Source organism: Oncorhynchus masou, chromosome 9, assembly GCF_036934945.1.
Source record: "Oncorhynchus masou masou isolate Uvic2021 chromosome 9, UVic_Omas_1.1, whole genome shotgun sequence".
Classification (NCBI taxonomy): Eukaryota; Metazoa; Chordata; class Actinopteri; order Salmoniformes; family Salmonidae; genus Oncorhynchus; species Oncorhynchus masou.
Window position 1 is genome coordinate 74,280,690 of NC_088220.1, and position 21,243 is coordinate 74,301,932.

The 21,243-nt window shown below is 47.3% G+C and overlaps 1 protein-coding gene across 1 annotated transcript; it reads left to right on the forward strand.

The window, feature by feature from the left end:
• The first annotated feature begins 766 nt into the window (after positions 1-766).
• LOC135545085 (coatomer subunit beta'-like) lies at positions 767-20,997 on the forward strand. The gene is made up of 13 exons (XM_064972726.1): positions 767-1,015; positions 2,106-2,142; positions 2,298-2,444; positions 4,701-4,966; positions 12,894-13,013; positions 13,123-13,253; positions 13,917-13,979; positions 14,090-14,171; positions 14,798-14,908; positions 18,535-18,733; positions 19,047-19,167; positions 19,983-20,099; positions 20,593-20,997. Exons 4-12 carry the CDS (start codon positions 4,871-4,873, stop codon positions 19,987-19,989), a joined length of 930 nt encoding a protein of 309 aa, XP_064828798.1. The 5' UTR covers positions 767-1,015; positions 2,106-2,142; positions 2,298-2,444; positions 4,701-4,870; the 3' UTR covers positions 19,990-20,099; positions 20,593-20,997.
• The last annotated feature ends 246 nt before the right edge of the window (positions 20,998-21,243 follow it).

Sequence of the window (21,243 nt, forward strand, 5' to 3'; positions counted from 1 at the left end):
TGGATATTGACCAGAGGTAACACTACTTGCAAATATAAACAAACAATATCAACTTTTAAAAACACAACATACTGTACCTTCTCAAATTAGCATGTCATTGTGAAAGAACAGAACTATGTGTAAATGTGCAAATCCCAAATATTGTACAGTAGATGACCAGAACAAGACATATATGAATAGCGTACAGTATATGATGTTAATCAGTTGGGTTGTGAAGGCCTGCGACCTTATCTACTACTTCACAGGGACGGATCTACGTGATTATCAATGACAGAACACCAGGTCTACGAAACCTTTCAACATGCAATAGTGAGGAAGTGTGGACTTTGAATACAAGATTGGGAGATGATTCCTCACACCACCCAGTGTTTCTTATCAAGACCTGATTGATTTCAAAACCTCAACAGAGGGTGCAGTTAAATGATTTAAAGTAGAACACATCGACCATAAAGCTTAATAAGCACAGAGCTGGAAGCATATAACATTCTAATTGTTATGACACAAGTACTTCTTGCAACACCAGCATGGTTTGATTTCTGCGTGGACTATACTGGGTAGACCAGAGTACTGTAGCCTAATACACATCTGCAATACCATTCAGTAATCAAGTCAGTGTAGAAACGGAGATATCATTTGGACAAATAGGAATTTAGGGAATGTTTTATATGTTCAAATGAATTATTATCTTTATTATTCATTCATCTATTCGTTTTTATTTATTTATATATATATATATATTGAAGGGGTGAGTGGGTAGCTTACATGCAATTTGCCTGTAGCAAGCGTCCATACATGTCTCTGTAACCTGCATAAATACTGCATAGTATAGTCAAGTCATGCTAGGTACAGCCTGTACAGTACGAGTTCTCCACCGGATCTAGCGAAGTGCAGCCAGGAAGCTCAATAGATTCCACGTCGCTAAGACTCTCCGCTCCAAACCAATCTAACAGCCTGACTCGTGTCTCAGGGTGGTCGGGCACTTTGACTAAACACTATCTGTAGTCGTGGAAACGTGGTAAGGAAATGAAAACATAGATTTAGAATGAAGTGCAACATAGATTTAGAGTAAAATGCTATATAAAGATCTGCCGCGGCTCAGGCCAGTAGTTTTAGGCATTGTTTTCTTCTTTAAGATGTGCATTTGCGTATTTTACGATTGCTACCCGATTGAAAACATACATTTAGACCACATTCAATGAATAAACCTATGCCTGGCTAGTTGTGAATGATCGAGTATTTAAAGATATTGCAGAAACTCGAGAAATAGCAACAGTCTAACAATAGCAGTATGGTATTCAAAAGAGTCATGAAGTCGCCGATCGATTGGTCATCTAACATATGTTTTGTAACGTATGTTAGTACTTCAATCTTCAACTTCATATAACGATTTCAGATCAGAGCAAATCATTCATGCACATCAAAGTGGTGGAATGAACATCAGTAAACAGACACGCCCACTTATTAAACATCTCTGCACGCTGAACAGTTGTGGTTCGACTTTGTGTAACTTTGTATCTACAGTGGGCCTACGCGTGTATAGCTGTTATAGGTTGGATATACTTACAGTTTTATTTATATGCATAGTCAGACTAATTTGAATAGATGTAAAAATATATCTATATATATATGTTTTAAAAAATACATTCTGGTACCTGTTTCTGTCAAAGCAAACTTGTCTCAAATCTGGTCTCTGTCATATCAGATGTTTTATTTCTTGTTCCCGTTCTACTGATCTCCATATAAATAGGAGTAAAGAGTAATCTGGTTAATATCGAAATAAGATACTGTGTCTAGTATTGTTTCAGTGAGGAGTCAGAGGTAGAATATGACTTAATACATTGGGTTCTCTCTCAATTCAATTCAATTCAAGGGCTTTATTGGCATGGGAAACATGTTAACTTTGCCAAAGCAAGTGAGGTAGATAATATATAAAGTGAATATATAAAGTGAAAAATGTGAAAAAAGTGAGAAAAAAATTAACAGTAAACATTACACATACAGAAGTTTCAAAACAATAAAGACATTACAAATGTCATATTATATATATACAGTGTTTTTACAATGTACAAATGATCTCTCTCTCTCTCTCTCTCTGTCCCACTCAGCCTCTCCGGTTGGACATCAAGTGGAGAGGCTGGGGCAGTAAGTGTTATAACACCCTTATAACTGCTTAAAATGCATCTATTCTATTCAGAGTTCAGTGTTCTCCCATATCTCTCTCTCTGAGTTCTGCCATATTTTGACCTTCTCTACCCTGTCTCTCTTCACCTTCTCCTGCCCCTCTCTCTGGTACTTAGAGGATGACATGCAGATCTGCGTGTTTATCTACAACACTCTGGAGAGAGCTCACATGTCTCTCTCCCCCCTCCTCTCTCTCTCTCCCCTGCCCACTCTGACTACATCCGCTGCATCGCAGTTCACCCAACACAACCTTACCAGCAGCGGTATGTTGTGTTTCTCTCCCTCTACCTCTCTCTCTCTCTCTCCCTCCCCCTCTCTCCTCTCTCCCTCTCTCCCCCTCCCCCTCCCCTCTCCCTCTCTTTTCTCCTCTCTCTCTCTCTCTCTCTCTCCTCTCTCTCTCTCTCTGTCTCTCTCTCCCCCCCTCTCTCTCTCTCCCCCCCCCCCCCTCTTTTTCTCCCTCTCTCTCTCTCTCCCTCTCTCTCTCTCTCCCTCTCTCTCTCTCTCTCTCTCCTCTCTCTCTCTCCCTCTCTCTCTCTCCCCCTCTCTCTCTCCCTCTCTCCTCTCTCTCTCTCTCCCCACCCTCTCTCTCTCTCTCTCTCTCTCTCTCTCTCTCTCTCTCTCTCCCCCTCCTCCCCCTCTCTCTCCCCCTCTCTCTCTCTATCTCTTCTCTCTCCCACTTTCTCTCTTACTCTCTCTCTCTATATACATGAATTACAAACATCAATCACAGAATATTGTGAACATGGGTGTGTCTCTCTCTCTCCCCCCTACTCCTCTCTCTCTCTCTACCACTGACGTATCCCACCCCCTTCACTCTGGAGGGCCATGAGAAAGGAGTCAACTGTATCGACTATGACACTGGAGGGGACAAGCTCTCTCTCTCTCTCTATATATATATATATATATTTAAAAAATTCAGACACTCTCAAACACAGAATGAAACACATATGCATATGCACACCACACACACATTTCAGATCAGAATATACAGTGCCTTCGAAAGTATTCGGCCCCCTTGAACTTTGCGACCTTTTGCCACATTTCAGGCTTCAAACATAAAGATATAAAACTGTATTTTTTTGTGAAGAATCAACAACAAGTGGGCCCATGATCACTCTGGATGAACTGCAGAGATCTACAGCTGAGGTGGGAGACTCTGTCCATAGGACAACAATCAGTCATATATTGCACAAATCTGGCCTTTATGGAAGAGTGGCAAGAAGAAAGCCATTTCTTAAAGATATCCATAAAAAGTGTTGTTTAAAGTTTGCCACAAGCCACCTGGGAGACACACCAAACATGTGGAAGAAGGTGCTCTGGTCAGATGAAACCAAAATTGAACTTTTTGGCAACAATGCAAAACGTTATGTTTGGCGTAAAAGCAACACAGCTCATCAACCACAACACACCATCCCCACTGTCAAACATGGTGGTGGCAGCATCATGGTTTGGGTCTGCTTTTCTTCAGCAGGGACAGGGAAGATGGTTAAAATTGATGGGAAGATGGATGGAGCCAAATACAGGACCATTCTGGAAGAAAACCTGATGGAGTCTGCAAAAGACCTGAGACTGGGACGGAGATTTGTCTTCCAACAAGACAATGATCCAAAACATAAAGCAAAATCTACAATGGAATGGTTCAAAAATAAACATATCCAGGTGTTAGAATGGCCAAGTCAAAGTCCAGACCTGAATCCAATCGAGAATCTGTGGAAAGAACTGAAAACCGCTGTTCACAAATGTTTTCCATCCAACCTCACTGTGCTCAAGCTGTTTTGCAAGTAGGAATGGGAAAAAATTTCAGTCTCTCGATGTGCAAAACTGATAGAGACATACCCCAAGCGACTTACAGCTGTAATCGCAGCAAAAGGTGGCGCTACAAAGTATTAACTTAAGGGGGTGGAATAATTTTTGCACGCCCAATTTTTCAGTTTTTGATTTGTTAAAAAAGTTTGAAATATCCAATAAATGTTGTTCCACTTCATGATTGTGTCCCACTTGTTGTTGATTCTTCACAAAAAAATACAGTTTTATATCTTTATGTTTGAAGCCTGAAATGTGGCAAAAGTTCAAGGGGGCCGAATACTTTCGCAAGGCACTGTATATACAGTACATGTACAGTATTCTATATATACACCCAGTATGTAATTTAGCTTAGCAGATGCTTTTATCCAAAGCTACTTACAGTCATATGTGCATGCATTTTTATTTAAGGATGGCCCCGGGAATCGAACCCACAATCCTGGTGTTGAAAGCATCATGCTTTACCAACTGAGCCTTACAGGACCATTAATGTACAGTAAATGTGTGTGTGTCAGTGGAGGCTGCTGAGGGGAGGACGGCTCATAATAAAGGCTGAAATTAAGTCAATGGAATGGTTTACAAGTGCTTGATACCATTCCATTGACTCCTTTTCAGCCATTACTATGAGCCGTCCTCCCCTCAGCAGCCTCCACCGGTGTGCAATCAGACACTAACAAGTGTGTGTGTGTGGGTGTGGGTGTGTGTGTGTGATGCAGGTTTGTGGCGGTGTGTGAGGAACAAGAGCTTCGGTTCAGCACAGGAGTTTGTCTGGGGCCACGACTCCTCAGATTAAATCAAGTCAACCCCACCTAGACCACTCATACAAGTCCTCTGTAGTCCATCCACGGTCTAGTCTGGTCAGGCTGACTTAAACACTTTTGTTTCTATGGCAGGTATGCTACTCGGGAGAGCACCAGCATGGTCAAAATATTCAAAAACTTCAAGCAGAAGAAGTCTTTTAAACCAGACTCTGGGGCAGAAGGTGAGACAAACATATCACAGCGACCCAACCCTCCTCCATAGCGACCAACCCTCCCGTAACCCCTTACCACAGTGACCCAACCCCCCTCTAACTCCATCCCAACAACGCCCCAACCCTCCTCTAACCTCCTCCCAACAGCGACCCAACCAACCTCTTACCTCCTCCCCACAGCGACACAAGACTCCTCTAACCTCCTCCCCAAAGAGACCCAACCCCCCTCTAACTCTGTCCCAACAGCAACACAACCATCCTCTAACCTCCTCCCCACAGCGACCCAACCATCCTCTAACATCCTCCCCACAGCGACCCAACCCTTCTAACTCCATCCCAACAGCGAACCAACCCCCCTCTAACTCCGTCCCAACAGCTACCCAACCCTCCTCTAACCTCCTCCCCACAGCGACCCAATCATCCTCTAACCTCCTCCCCACAGCGACCCAAGCCTACTTTAACCTCCTCCCCACAGCGACCCAATCATCCTCTAACCTCCTCCCCACAGCGACCCAAGCCTACTCTAACCTCCTCCCCACAGCGACCCAATCATCCTCTAACCTCCTCCCCCACAGCGACCCAACCATCCTCTAACCTCCTCCCCACAGCGACCCAACCATCCTTTAACCCCCTCCCCACAGCGACCCAATCATCCTCTAACCTCCTCCCCACAGCGACCCAATCATCCTCTAACCTCCTCCCCCACAGCGACCCAATCATCCTCTAACCTCCTCCCCACAGCAACCCAACCATCCTCTAACCTCCTCCCCACAGCAACCCAACCATCCTTTAACTTCCTCCCCACAGCAACTCAACCCCCCTCTAACCTCCTCCCCACAGCGACCCAAGCCTCTTCTAACCTCCTCCCCACAGCGACCCAACCCTCCTGTAACCTCCTCCCCCACAGCGACCCAATCATCCTCTAACCTCCCCCACAGCAACACAATCATCCTCTAACCTCCTCCCCACAGCGACCCAATCATCCTCTAACCTCCTCTCCACAGGGACAAACCCTCCTGTAATCTCCTCCCCACAGCACCCCAAACTTCCTCTAAACCCCTCCCTACAGCGACCCAACCCTCCTGTGACCTCTGCTCTACTGTGACCCAACCCTACTGTTACTTCCTCCCTACAGAGTTCCAACCCACTTCTAACCTCCTCCCTACAGCGACCAAACCCTCCTGTAATCTCCTCCCCACAGCACCCCAAACTTCCTCTAACCCCCTCCCTACAGCGACCAAACACTCCTCTAACCCCCTCCCTACAGACATCCAACCCTCTAAACTCTTCCCCACAGCGACTCAAATCTCCTCTAACCTTCTCCCCACAGTTACCAAAGCCTCCTGTAACATCTTCCCCACAGCGATCCAACCCTCCTGTGACCTCTGCTCTACAGTGACCCAACCCTCATGTTACTTCCCCCTGACAGACCCTCCAACCCACAGTGACCAAACCCTAACCTCCTCCCCACAGTGACCAACCCTCCTGTAACCTCCCCCCACAGTGACCCAACCCTCATGTAACCTCCCCACAGTGACCAAACCCTCCTCTAACCTCCTCCCCACAGTGACCAAACCCTCCTCTAACCCGAACCTCCTGAAGCATCCTCCCCACCGTGACCCAAACCTCCTGAAGCATCCTCCCCACCGTGACCCAAACCTGCTGAAGCATCCTCCCCACCGTGACCCAAACCTCCTGTAACTTCCTCCCCACCGTGACCCAGACCTCCTGTAGCTTCCTCCCCACTGCGACATGATCCTCCTGTTACTTCCTCCCCACAGAGTTCCAACCCACTTCTAATCTCCTCCCCACAGTGACCCAACCCTCATGTAACCTCCCCACAGTGACCAAACCCTCCTCTAACCTCCACACAGCGATCCAATCCTCCTCTAACCTCCACCACACAGCGATCCAACCCTCCTCGTACCTACTCCCATAGCAACCAATCCCTCCTCTAACCTCCTCCCCACAAAGATCCAACCTTCCTCTAACCTCCTCCCACAGACATCCAACCCTCCTCTAACCCCCTCTCTACAGCAACCGAACCCTCCTGTAACCCCTTACCACAGTGACCCAACCCCCCTCTAACTCCATCCCAACAGCACCCCAACCCTCCTCTAACCTCCTCCCCACAGCGACCCAACCATCCTCTAACCTCCTCCCCACAGCAACCCATCCCTCCTGTAATCTCCTCCCCACAGCACCCCAAACTTCCTCTAACCCCCTCCCTACAGCGACTGAACCCTCCTGTAATCTCCTCCCCACAGCACCCCAAACTTCCTCTAACCCCCTCCCTACAGCGACCGAACACTCCTCTAACCCCCTCCCTACAGCGACCCAACATCCAACCCTCCCCAAGACATCCAACCCTCTAAACTCTTCCCCACAGCGACTCAAATCTCCTCTAACCTTCTCCCCACACTTACCAAAGCCTCCTGTAACATCTTCCCCACAGCGACCCAACCCTCCTGTGACCTCTGCTCTACTGTGACCCAACCCTACTGTTACTTCCTCCCTACAGAGTTCCAACCCACTTCTAACCTCCTCCCTACAGCGACCGAACCCTCCTGTAATCTCCTCCCCACAGCACCCCAAACTTCCTCTAAACCCTTCCCTACAGCGACCGAACACTCCTCTAACCCCCTCCCTACAGCAACCGAACCCTCCTCTAACCCCCTCCCCACAGTGACCAAACCCTCCTCTAACCTCCTTCCCACAGTGACCAAACCTTCCTCTAACCTTCTCCCCACAGCGATCCATCCCTCCTTGTACCTCCTCCCCACAGTGACACAAACCTCCTGTAACCTCCTCCCTACCCTCCTTCAGCCTACTCCCCACCGTGACCCAAACCTCCTGAAGCATCCTCCCCACCGTGACCCAAACCTCCTGAAGCATCCTCCCCACCGTGACCCAAACCTCCTGAAGCATCCTCCCCACCGTGACCCAAACCTCCTGAAGCATCCTCCCCACCGTGACCCAAACCTCCTGAAGCATCCTCCCCACCGTGACCCAAACCTCCTGAAGCATCCTCCCCACCGTGACCCAAACCTCCTGAAGCATCCTCCCCACCGTGACCCAAACCTCCTGAAGCATCCTCCCCACCGTGACCCAAACCTCCTGAAGCATCCTCCCCACCGTGACCCAAAACTCCTGAAGCATCCTCCCTACCGTGACCCAAACCTCCTGAAGCATCCTCCCCACCGTCACCCAAACCTCCTGAAGCATCCTCCCCACCGTGACCCAAACCTCCTGAAGCATCCTCCCCACCGTCACCCAAACCTCCTGTAGCTTCCTCCCCACCGCGACATGATCCTCCTGTTACTTCCTCCCCACAGAGTTCCAAACCACTTCTAATCTCCTCCCCACAGTGACCAAACCGTCCTCTAACCTCCTCCACACAGCGATCCAATCCTCCTCTAACCTCCACCACACAGCAATCCAACCCTCCTCGTACCTACTCCCATAGCAACCAATCCCTCCTCTAACCTCCTCCCCACAAAGATCCAACCTTCCTCTAACCTCCTCCCACAGACATCCAACCCTCCTCTAACTCCCTCTCTACAGCAACCGAACCCTCCTGTAACCCCTTACCACAGTGACCCAACCCCCCTCTAACTCCATCCCAACAGCACCCCAACCCTCCTCTAACCTCCTCCCCACAGCAACCCAACCCTTCTCTAACCTCCTCCCCACAGCAACCCAACCCTCCTGTAATCTCCTCCCCACAGCAACCCAACCCTTCTCTAACCTCCTCCCCACAGAGACGAACAATCCTGTAATCTCCTCCCCACAGCACCCCAAACTTCCTCTAACCCCCTCCCTACAGCGACCGAACCCTCCTCTAACCCCCTCCCCACAGACATCCAACCCTCTAAACTCTTCCCCACAGCGACTCAAATCTCCTCTAACCTTCTCCCCACACTTACCAAAGCCTCCTGTAACATCTTCCCCACAGCGACCCAACCCTCCTGTGACCTCTGCTCTACTGTGACCCAACCCTACTGTTACTTCCTCCCTACAGAGTTCCAACCCACTTCTAACCCCCTCCCTACAGCGACCGAACACTCCTCTAACCCCCTCCCTACAGACATCCAACCCTCTAAACTCTTCCCCACAGCGACTCAAATCTCCTAACCTTCCCCCCACAGTGACCCAACCCTCATGTAACCTCCCCACAGTGACCAAACCCTCCTCTAACCTCCTTCCCACAGTGACCAAACCTTCCTCTAACCTTCTCCCCACAGCGATCCAAACCCTCCTTGTTACCTCCTCCCCACAGACATCAAACCTCCTGTAACCTCCTCCCTACCCTCCTTCCCCTACTCCCCACCGTGACCCAAACCTCCTGTAACCTCCCCACAGTGACCCAAACCTCCTGAAGCATCCTCCCCACAGTGACCCAAACCTCCTGAAGCATCCTCCCCACCGTGACCCAAACCTCCTGAAGCATCCTCCCCACCGTGACCCAAACCTCCTGAACCTCCTCCCCACCGTGACCCAAACCTCCTGAAGCATCCTCCCCACCGTGACCCAAACCTCCTGAAGCATCCTCCCCACCGTGACCCAAACCTCCTGAAGCATCCTCCCCACCGTGACCCAAACCTCCTGAAGCATCCTCCCCATCGTGACCCAAACCTCCTGAAGCATCCTCCCCACCGTGACCCAAACCTCCTGAAGCATCCTCCCCACCGTGACCCAAACCTCCTGAAGCATCCTCCCCACCGTGACCCAAACCTCCTGAAGCATCCTCCCCATCGTGACCCAAACCTCCTGAAGCATCCTCCCCACCGTGACCCAAACCTCCTGAAGCATCCTCCCCACCGTGACCCAAACCTGCCTGAAGCATCCTCCCCACCGTGACCCAAACCTCCTGAAGCATCCTCTCTACCGTGACCCAAACCTCCTGAAGCATCCTCCCCACCGTGACCCAAACCTCCTGAAGCATCCTCCCCACCGTGACCCAAACCTCCTGTAGCATCCTCCCCACCGTGACCCAAAACTCCTGAAGCATCCTCCCCACCGTGACCCAAACCTGCTGAAGCATCCTCCCCACCGGGACCCAAACCTCCTGAAGCATCCTCCCCACCGTGACCCAAACCTCCTGAAGCATCCTCCCCACCGTGACCCAAACCTCCTGAAGCATCCTCCCCACCGTGACCCAAACCTCCTGAAGCATCCTCCCCACCGTGACCCAAACCTGCTGAAGCATCCTCCCCACCGTGACCCAAACCTCCTGAAGCATCCTCCCCACCGTGACCCAAACCTGCTGAAGCATCCTCCCCACCGTGACCCAAACCTCCTGAAGCATCCTCCCCACCGTGACCCAAACCTGCTGAAGCATCCTCCCCACCGTGACCCAAACCTCCTGAAGCATCCTCTCTACCGTGACCCAAACCTCCTGAAGCATCCTCCCCACCGTGACCCAAACCTCCTGAAGCATCCTCCCCACCGTGACCCAAACCTCCTGAAGCATCCTCCCCACCGTGACCCAAACCTCCTGAAGCATCCTCCCCACCGTGACCCAAACCTCCTGTTGCATCCTCCCCACCGTGACCCAAACCTGCTGAAGCATCCTCCCCACCGTGACCCAAACCTCCTGAAGCATCCTCCCCACCATGACCCAAACCTCCTGTACTTCCTCCCCACCATCACCCAAACCTCCTGTAGCTTCCTCCCCACCGCGACCACGATCCTCCTCTTACTCTCCTCCCCACAGAGTTCCAAACCACTGTAATGATCTCCCCACAGTGACCAAACCGTCCTCTAACCTCCTCCACACAGCGATCCAATCCTCCTCTAACCTCCACCACACAGCGATCCAACCCTCCTCGTACCTACTCCCATAGCAACCAATCCCTCCTCTAACCTCCTCCCCACAACGATCCAATCCTCCTCTAATCTCCTCCCCACAGCGACCAAACCCTTCTGTAACCTCCTCCCCATAGCAACCCAATCCTCCTGTAATCTCCTTCCCACAGTGACCCAAACCTCCTGCAACCTACCCCCACCCACCTGTAGCCTCCTCCCCACCTCGACCCAACCCTCCTGTAACCTCTGCCCCACATTGACCCAACCCTCCTGTAACCTCCCCCCACAGTGACCCAACCCTCCTGTAACCTCCCCCGACAGCGACCCAACCCTTCTGTAACCTCCCCCCATAGCGATCCAATCCTCATCTTACCTCCACCACACAGACATCCAGTCTTTCTGTAACCTCCTCTTCACAGCAACCCAACCCTCCTGTTACCTTCTCCCCTAAGCTATCCAACCCTCCTGTAACCTCCCCCCACAGTGACCCAACCCTCCTGTAACCTCCCCCCACTGCGACCCAACCCTCCTGTAACCTCCTCCCATAGCGACCCAATCCTCATGTTACCTCCACCACACAGACATCCAGTCTTTCTGTAACCTCCTTTTCACAGCAACCCAACTCTCCTGTTAACTTTCTCCCTAAGCTATTCAACCCTCTGTTACCTTCTCCCTAAGCTAGCCAACCCTCCTGTTACCTTCTCCCTAAGCTATCCAACCCTCCTGTTACCTTCTCCCCTAAGCTATCCAACCCTCCTGTTACCTTCTCCCCTAAGCTATTCAACCCTCCTGTTACCTTCTCCCCTAAGCTAGCCAACCCTCCTGTTACCTTCTCCCCTAAGCTATCCAACTCTCCTGTTACTTTCTCCCCTAAGCTATTCAACCCTCCTGTTACCTTCTCTCCTAAGCTAGCCAACCCTCCTGTTACCTTCTCCCATCTTTTTAAGTAGAACCCTCCTGTTACCTTCTTCCCTAAGCTATCCACCCTCCTATTACCTCCCCAAGCTATCCAACCCTCCTGTTACCTTCTCCCCTAAGCTATTCAACCCTCCTGTTACCTTCTCCCCTAAGCTAGCCAACCCTCCTGTTACCTTCTCCCCTAAGAACTATCCAACCCTCCTGTTACCTTCTCCCCTAAGCTATCAAACCCTCCTTTATAGTCCTTCAAGGGAAGTCCCCTAAATGTATCCAACCCTCCTGTTACCTTCTCCCCTAAGCTATCCAACCCTCCTGTTACCTTCTCCAAGCTATCAACCCTCCTTTTACCTTCTCCCCTAAGCTATCCAACCCTCCTGTTACCTTCTTCCCTAAGCTATCCAACCCTCCTGTTACCTTCTCCCCTAAGCTATCCAACCCTCCTGTTACCTTCTCCCGTAAGCTATCCAACCCTCCTGTTACCTTCTCCCCTAAGCTATCCAACCCTCCTGTTACCTTCTCCCCTAATCTATCCAACCCTCCTGTTACCTTCTCCCCTAAGCTATCCAACCCTCCTTTTACCTTCTCCCCTAAGCTATCCAACCCTCCTGTTACCTTCTTCCCTAAGCTATCCAACCCTCCTGTTACCTTCTCCCCTAAGCTTTTACAACCCTCCTGTTACCTTCTCCCCAAGCTATCCAACCCTCCTGTTACCTTCTCCCCTTTTGTCGAAGCTATCCAACCCTCCTGTTACCTTCTCCCCTAAGCTATCCAACCCTCCTGTTACCTTCTCCCCTAAGCTATCCAAAACCCTCCTGTTACCTTCTCCCTAAGCTATTCAACCCTCCTGTTACCTTCTCCCTAAGCTATCCAACCCTCCTGTTACCTTCTCCCTTAAGCTATCCAACCCTCCTGTTACCTTTGCCCCTAAGCTATCCAACCCTCCTGTTACCTTTGCCCCTAAGCTATCCAACCCTCCTGTTACCTTCTCCCCTAAGCTATCCAACCCTCCTGTTACCTTCTCCCCTAAGCTATCCAACCCTCCTGTTACCTTTGCCCCTAAGCTATCCAACCCTCCTGTTACCTTCTCCCCCGAAGCTATCCAACGTCCTGTTACCTTCTCCCTACATAAGCTATCCAACCCTCCTGTTACCTTTGCCCCTAAGCTATCCAACCCTCCTGTTACCTCCTCTTCTTCTCTTTCCTCGGGGAGCTGGTGTGTATTGCCACGGTGGAGTCTTTCTTTATGCTGCGCTACCTGGCTGAGAAAGTGGCAACAGCACAGGAGACCGAGGAGGGAGTCACCGAGGACGGGATAGATGACTTCTTCGAGGTGAGACTACACTACAGCTAGATATTTGATTCTGGACAGGAGGATTTCATTAGTTTTTCTGCTATAACATTTCTCTATTTCTCTCCCAACCCCCTGCCCCTCTCTCTAGGTGCTGTGTGAGATTCAGGAGGTGGTAAAGACTGGTCTGTGGGTGGGAGACTGTTTCATCTACACCAGCTCTGTCAACAAACTCAACTACTACGTGGGAGGAGCGATCGTCACCATCGCCCACCTGGACAGGTAAGGCTATACCTACCTGCTGGGACTGATACATTGACCTTTTCACCTCAAACTACCTGTTATGCAAGTGTTTCAATATGTCAAATATTTCTCAACTCTTATAGTGCCCTAGGGCCAAGAACATGAAGGATTCATGCCTTACAAAATGTAATGTCAGAATGTCACTGTGTGTCTAGACATGGTTTCTTTTCATTCTAGCTATGTGCTCACCTTCTTAATACTGGTGTTGTATTAACTCCCCTGTCTGTGTGTCCTATACGACTATATACTGTACCTGTCGGTCAAAAATTCTGTAGTTGTATTGACTCCCTGTCTGTCTGCTATAGAACCATGTACTGTATCTGTCAGTATAAAATATTGGTGTTGTATTGACTCCCTGTCTGTCTGATACAGAACTTTGTACCTGCCGGTCTAAAATACTGGTGTTGTATTGACTCCCTGTCTGTCTGATACAGAACTATGTACCTGTCTGTCTAAAATACTGGTGTTGTATTGACTCCCTGTCTGTCTGATACAGAACTATGTACCTGCCGGTCTAAAATACTGGTGTTGTATTGACTCCCTGTCTGTCTGATACAGAACTTTGTTCCTGTCGGTCTGGAAATACTGGTGTCTGTGTACTGCCTTGACTGGTGTTGTATTGACTCTGTCTGTCTGATACAGAACTATGTACCTGTTGCGACTGGTGTTGTATCCCTGTCTGAGGGTGACCGTGACTGTATCTGGGTGATAAGGAGCTGAACATCGTCACTTACTCTCTGCTGGTGGTGTGGCAACTGCAGACTGGCAACTCCATGCAGACTGGCAACAGAGTACTAGACAGCTGTAATGAGGAGGGACTTTGGGATGGCCGACAGGGTCCAACCCACCATCCCTAAAGAGATGAGGACCAGGGTCGCCGACTTCCTAGAGAAACAGGTGAGACTTGGAAGGAGGGTGTATTTTTACATTGGTATTTGTCTTAACGCACACCATTTCTGTGTTTCCTTTCTTGTGTATGTGTGTGTTGTACAGTGAGGCAAAAAGTAGTTAGTCAGCCACCAATTGTGCAAGTTCTCCCACTTACAAAGATGAGAGAGGCCTGTAATTTTCATCATAGGTACACTTCAACTATGACAGACGAAATGAGAAAAAAAAATCCAGAAAATCACATTGTAGGATTTTTAATGAATTTATTTGCAAATTATGGTGGAAAAATAAGTATTTGTTCACCTACAAACAAGCAAGATTTCTGTCTTTCACAAACCTGAAACTTCTTCTTTAAGATGCTCCTCTGTCCTCCACTCGTTACCTGTATTAATGTCACCTGTTTGAACTTGTTATCAGTATTAAAGACACCTGTCCACAACCTCAAACAGTCACACTCCAAACTCCACTATGGACAAGACCAAAGAGCTGTCAAAGGACTCCAAATTACAGACCTCTCTCATCTTTTTAAGTGGGAGAACTTGCACAATTGGTGGCTGACTCAATACTTTTTTGCCCCACTCTATATATATATATGTGTGTGTGTAACCCTTTCTCCTCTATCTCTCTCGCTGCAGGGTTTCAGGCGGCAGGCCCTGACTGTGTCAACAGACTCAGAACACAGGTTTGAGTTGGCTCTGCATCTAGGAGAACTGAAGATCGCCTACCAGCTGGCTGTGGAGGCCGAGGTGAGACACCACTTAAAGGGAAAGGCTGGGGAAAATGTGGACAAACTGGGAATTATAGTCCTGGAATGCAAGGGAAGTATTGATAAATGTAGGTCCAACTGCGGATATCTGGATACATAAAGTACTGTGGAAGGTTTTAGGCAGATGTGGAAAAAAGGCTAAAATAGACATGTTAATAGATTATATTTATCAATTAACTAAATGCAAAGTGAGTGAACAAAAGAAATCTAAATCAAATCCATATTTGGTGTGACCACCATTTGCCTTCAAAACAACATCAATTCTTGTAGGTACACTTGCACAAAGTCAGGGATTTGTAGGCATATAGTCAGGTGTATGATTAAACAAGTATACCAAATAGGTGCTAATGATCATCAATTCAATATGTAGGTTGAAACAATCATTAACTGAAACAGAAACAGCTGTGTAGGAGTTATAAAACTGGGTGAGGAACAGCCAAACTCAGCTAACAAGGTAAGGTTGCTGAAGACAGTTTACTGTCAAAAGTCATACACCTTGCAAGACTGAGCACAGCAACAAGACACATGGTAGTTATCCTCTTGGCGCACCGATCCCTTTAGCGGGATCATTTTCGTCAACATCCGCTGAATTGCGGAGCGACAAATTCTAATTAAATTACTAAAAATATTTAATTTTCATGAAATCACAAGTGCAATATACCAAAACATAGATTAGCTTGTTGTTAATCCACCTGGTGTGTCATATTTCAAAAAAGCTTTACAGTGAAAGCAAACCAAGCGTTTGTGAGGACAGCTCTCAGCAGACAAAACATTACAAACAGCGAGCTTACCTTTGCTGATCTTCGGATGTTTGTACTCACGAGACTCCTAGTTACACAAATGTTTGTTTTGTTCGATAAAGATTATTATTATATCCAAAAACCTCCATTTGGTTGGCGCGTTTTGTTGAGTAATCCACAAGCTCATGCAGGTCACGACGGGCAGATGAAAATACTGTCCGTAAAGTTCTATGTCTAAAGACTGTTCACACCTTGTGGAAGCCATAGGGAAGTGAATCTGGTTGATATCCCTTTAAATGAATGGTAGGCATGCAATGGAACAGAGAGGTCTCAGAATAACAGCACTTCCTGGTTGGATTTTCCTCAGGTTTTCACCTGCAATATCAGTTCTGTTATACTCAGACAATATTTTGACTGTTTCGGAAACTTTAGAGTGTTTTCTATCCTAATCTGCCAATTATATGCATATTCTAGCTTTGGGTACGTTTTTCATCCAAACATCAAAATACTGCCCCTAGTCTCAAGAGGTTATACTGCATAAGCAAGGTCTCTCCCAGGCAGAAATTTCAAAGCAGATAGGGGTTTCCAGATGTGCTGTCCAAGCTCTTTTGAAGAACCACAAAGAAACAGGCAACATTGAAAGACCGTAGAAGCAGTGGTCGGCCAAGGAAACTTACTGCAGCAGATGAAAGACACATTGTGCTTACTTTCCTTTGCAATCAGGAGATGTCCAGCAGTGCCATCAGCTCAGAATTGGCAGAAAACAGTGGGACCCTGGTACACCCATCTACTGTCTGGAGAAGTCTGGTCAGAAGTTGCCTTCATGGAAGACTTGCGGCCAAAAAGCCCTAACTCCGACATGAAAACAAGGCCAAGCGACTCAACTATTTACGAAGACACAGGAACTGGGGTGCAGAAAAATGGCAGCATGTGCTCTGAACTGATGAGTTAAAGTGTGAAATATTTGGCCGCAGCAGAAGGAAGTTTGTACGCCGAAGGGCTGGAGAGCGGTACACGAATGAGTGTGCAGGCAACGGTAAGCTTGGTGGAGGTTCTTTCCAAGTTTGGGGCTGCATTCCTGCAAATGGGGTTGGGGATTTGGTCAAAATTAATGGTCTCCTCAATGCTGAGATGTAAAGGCAGATACTTATCCATCATGCAATACCATCAGGGAGGCATCTGATTGGCCCCCAAATGTATTCTGCGGCATGACAATGACCCCAAACAGACAGCGAAAGTTATTAAGGACCATCTTCAGCGTAAAGAAGAACAAGGAGTCATGGAAGTGATGGTATGGCCCCCACAGAGCCCTGATCTCAACATCATCAAGTCTGTCTGGGATTACATGAAGAGAGAGAAGCACTTGAGGCTACCTAAGTCCAGAGGAAATGTGGTTAGTTCGCCAAGATGTTTGGGACAACCTACCGGCCGAGTTCCTTCAAAAACTGTGCAAGTGTACCTATATGAATTTATGCTGTTTTGCAAGCAAATGGTGGTCAAAACCAAATATTGATTTGATGTAGATTTTTCTTCTTTAAACTCACTTTGCATTATGTTAATTGATAAATGTCTATTTTTATTTTTGAAAGCAAACTTATGCACGGTACTATTTGGAGACATACACTACCGTTCAAAGCCAGTTTGCTCTGTTCTGTGAAGGGAGTAGTACACAGCGTTGTACGAGATCTTCAGTTTCTCACATTTCTCAGAACAAGAATAGACTGACGAGTTTCAGAAGAAAGTGCTTTGTTTCTGGACATTTTGAGCCTGTAATCGAACCCACAAATGTTGATGCTCCAGATACTCAACTAGTCTAAAGAAGGACAGTTTTATTGCTTCTTTAATCAGGACAACAGTTTTCAGCTGTGCTAACATAATTGCAAAAGGGTTTTCTAATGATCAATTAGCCTTTAAAATTGTAAACTTGGATTAGCTAACACATCGTGCCATTGGAACACAGGAGTGATGGTTGCTGATAATGGGCATCTGTACGCCTATGTAACTGGTGTGAAATGGCTAGCTAGTTAGCAGGGTGAGCACTAATAGTGTTTCAATTGGTGATGTCACGCTCTCCGAGACCTTGAAGTAGTTGTTTTTGTGGAACAATGGGTAACGATGCTTCAAGGGTGACTGTTGTTGATGTGTGCAGAGGGTCCCTGGTTTGAGCCCAGGTAGGGGCGAGGAGAGGGATGGAAACAATAATGTTACATTGATGCTGTTGACCCGGATCACTGGTTGCTGAGGAGGTCATAGGGGGATGAGTGTAACCGGTGTGAAATGGCTAGCTAGTTAGCGGTGTGCACGCTAATAGTGTTTCAATTGGTGACATCACTCGTTCTGAAACCTTGAAGTAGTTGTTTCCCTTGCTGGGCAAGGGCCGTGGCTTTTGTGGAGCGATAGGTAACGGTGAGTCGAGGGTGACTGTTGTTGATGTGTGCAGAGGGTCCCTGGTTCGAACCCAGGTAGGGACGAGGAGAGGGACGAAAGCCACACTGTTACACCTATGTAGATATTCCATTTAAAATCTGCCGTTTTCAGCTACAATAGTCATTAACAATGTCAAGTCTGTATTTCTGATCAATCTGATGTTATTTTAATGGACAAAAAAATGTCTAATTTAAAAAACAAGGACATTTCTAAGTGACCCCAAACTTTTGAACGGTAGTGTATATTATAAGATGAAATGAGAATAACTGTAGTGAAGGATATATCTTATCTTAAACTAATCAAAAGTAAATATGACTTTTAATGTCTTTCCAACATGGCATAACTGTTCCTTCTCTCTCTCTGTTTCCCCCTCCCTTTATCCCTCTCTCTCTCTCCACATCTCCTCTTCTCCTCTCTCGCTGGCATGGTGGCCCTCCAGTCAGAGCAGAAGTGGAAGCAGTTGGCAGAGCTGGCCACCACTAAGTGCCAGTTTGTCCTGGCCCAGGAGTGTCTGCACCATGCCCAGGACTATGGGGGGCTACTGCTGCTGGCCACAGCCTCGGGCAACACCACCATGGTGGGCAAGCTGACAGAGGGGGGAGAGAGATGGCTTTCCTCACCTATTTCCTCCAGGCGAAGTAAGTGTGTTTAGGGAGAGAAGGGTGCGGGGGGTGGATGGTACAGAGGGACATGAGGAGGAGTGAGCAGAGTGTTCAGGTTGAACTTTTATGTGTACGTCATCTGTTAATAAATTGTTGTTGTTTAATCATTGCTAATTCATTATTGGATCTAGGTGCCCTTTATATGCTCATGATCTAGAACTGTATGTATACATTTTTTTTGGTTTCATCATTAGTAATTGGGCGTAATTGGGCTTCCGAGTGGCGCAGCGGTCTAAGGCACTGTATCTCAGTGCTAGAGGCGTTACTAAAGACCCTGGTTCGATTTCAGGCTGTATCATAGCTGGCCGTGATGGGGAGTCCCATAGGGCGGTGCTCAATTGGCCTACAGGAGGCCTTCCTGGCCGAAGACTACCTCAGGTTGAGGCCCGCCGCAGAGTACCCTCATCACAGTGAGTAGATGCACACACATCTTGGGCACATTGTACCAAAATGTTTGCAGATGTTTTCTGTCATTTTTTTCTGTTTCATACAAATTTAACACAACCCTGATTGAACATGTTCTTTCCATCATTCATAAACACAACACTTACATTGTTGGTCCCATGTTTCATGAGCTGAAATAAAAGATCCCAGAAATGTTCCATACCCACAAAAGGCTTATTTCCCTCAAATGCAGTGCACAAATGTGTTTACATCCCTGTTAGTGAGCATTTCTCCTTTGCCAAGATAATCCATCCACCTGACAGGTGTGGCATATGAAGAAGCTGATTAAACAGCATGATCATTACGTGGGTGCACCTTGTGCTGGGGATAATAAAAGGCCACTTTAAAATGTGCAGTTTTGTCACACATCACAATACCACAGATGTCTCTGGTATTGAGGGAGGGTACAATTGGCATGCTGACTAGGAATGTCCACCAGAGCTGTTGCTAGATAATTGAATATTCATTTATCTACCATAAGCTGCTTCCAACGTCGTTATAGAGGATTTGATGATGCCAATGTTGTGAACAGAGTGCCCCATGGTGGGGCTGGGGTTGTGGTATGGGTAGGCATAAGCTACGGACAACGAACAATGGCAATTTAAATGCACGCATGTTTTAGCAATGATAATGCACGGCCCCATGTCGTAAGAATCTGTACACAATTCCTGGAAGCTGAAAAATGTCCCAGTTCTTGCATGGCTTGCATACTCACCAGAAATGTCACCCATTGAGCATGTTTGGGATGCTCCAGAATGACATGTACGACAATGTTTTCCAGTTCCTGACAATATCCAGTAACTTCGCACGGCCATTGAAGAGGAGTGGGACAACATTCCACAGGTCACAATCAACAGCCTGATCAACTCTATGAGAAGGACATGTGTCACACTGCAAGGTGGTCACACCAGATACTGACTGGTTTTCTGATCCAATCCCCTATGTTTTTTTAAGGTATCTGTGACCGACTGTATTCCCAGTCATGTGAACTCCATAGATTAGGGTCTAATGAATTCATTTCAGTTGACTGATTTCCTTTTATATGAACTGGAACTCAGTAAAATCTTTGAATTGTTGCGTATACATTTTTGTTCAGTATAGTTGTTACTATAGTGTATTAGCAATACCTAGTGGTTTAGTAGCAGCCGAGCACTACAGATATGTGCTGCACCGATGAAGGGGCTCAATGTCTGCGACCACCAGTAAAATACAGGTCAATGATTTGAGTCAAAGCAATACTTTACAGTTACCATAACTATTTTATACCTCTGCCATTGTTTTCTAGTCAAGTAATTTTATAATAATGCTTATTCTAATAGTATAAGCCTTGTTCCCTGTACCTGTAATAGTACTATTGTAATACTGTGCTGTTCTGTCTCTCCACTCTGCAGCCCAATGAGGATAGGAATATCCTGGAGGAATCTGCAGCCTGTGTGCCAAAAGAGTGTCAGCTAAACCAGAAGTAAAGTCGAAATCTCACACCTACTGTAATACTGGACATGACCATAGCTGTTGTGTTTAGTGCTACTTACATAACCCCTAGTTTAGATACAATCATTAATTTTGATTTGTCAACTTGTTATTCAATCCAAAGTTAAATCTAGAATTGGCTTCCTATTTCGCAACAAAGCATCCTTCACTCATGCTGCCAAACATACCCTTGTAAAACTGACCATCCTACCAATCCTCGACTTTGGCGATGTAATTTACAAAATAGCCTCCAATACCCTACTCAAGAAATTGGATGTAGTCTATCACAGTGCAATCCGTTTTGTCACAAAACCCCATATACAGTGCCTTGCAAAAGTATTTGGCCCCCTTGAACTTTGCGACCTTTTGCCACATTTCAGGCTTCAAACATAAAGATATAAAACGGTATTTTTTTGTGAAGAATCAACAACAAGTGGGACACAATCATGAAGTGGAACGACATTTACTGGATATATCAAACTTTTTTAACAAATCAAAAACTGAAAAATTGGGCGTGCAAAATTATTCAGCCCCTTTTAATACTTTGTAGCGCCACCTTTTGCTATTTTGCA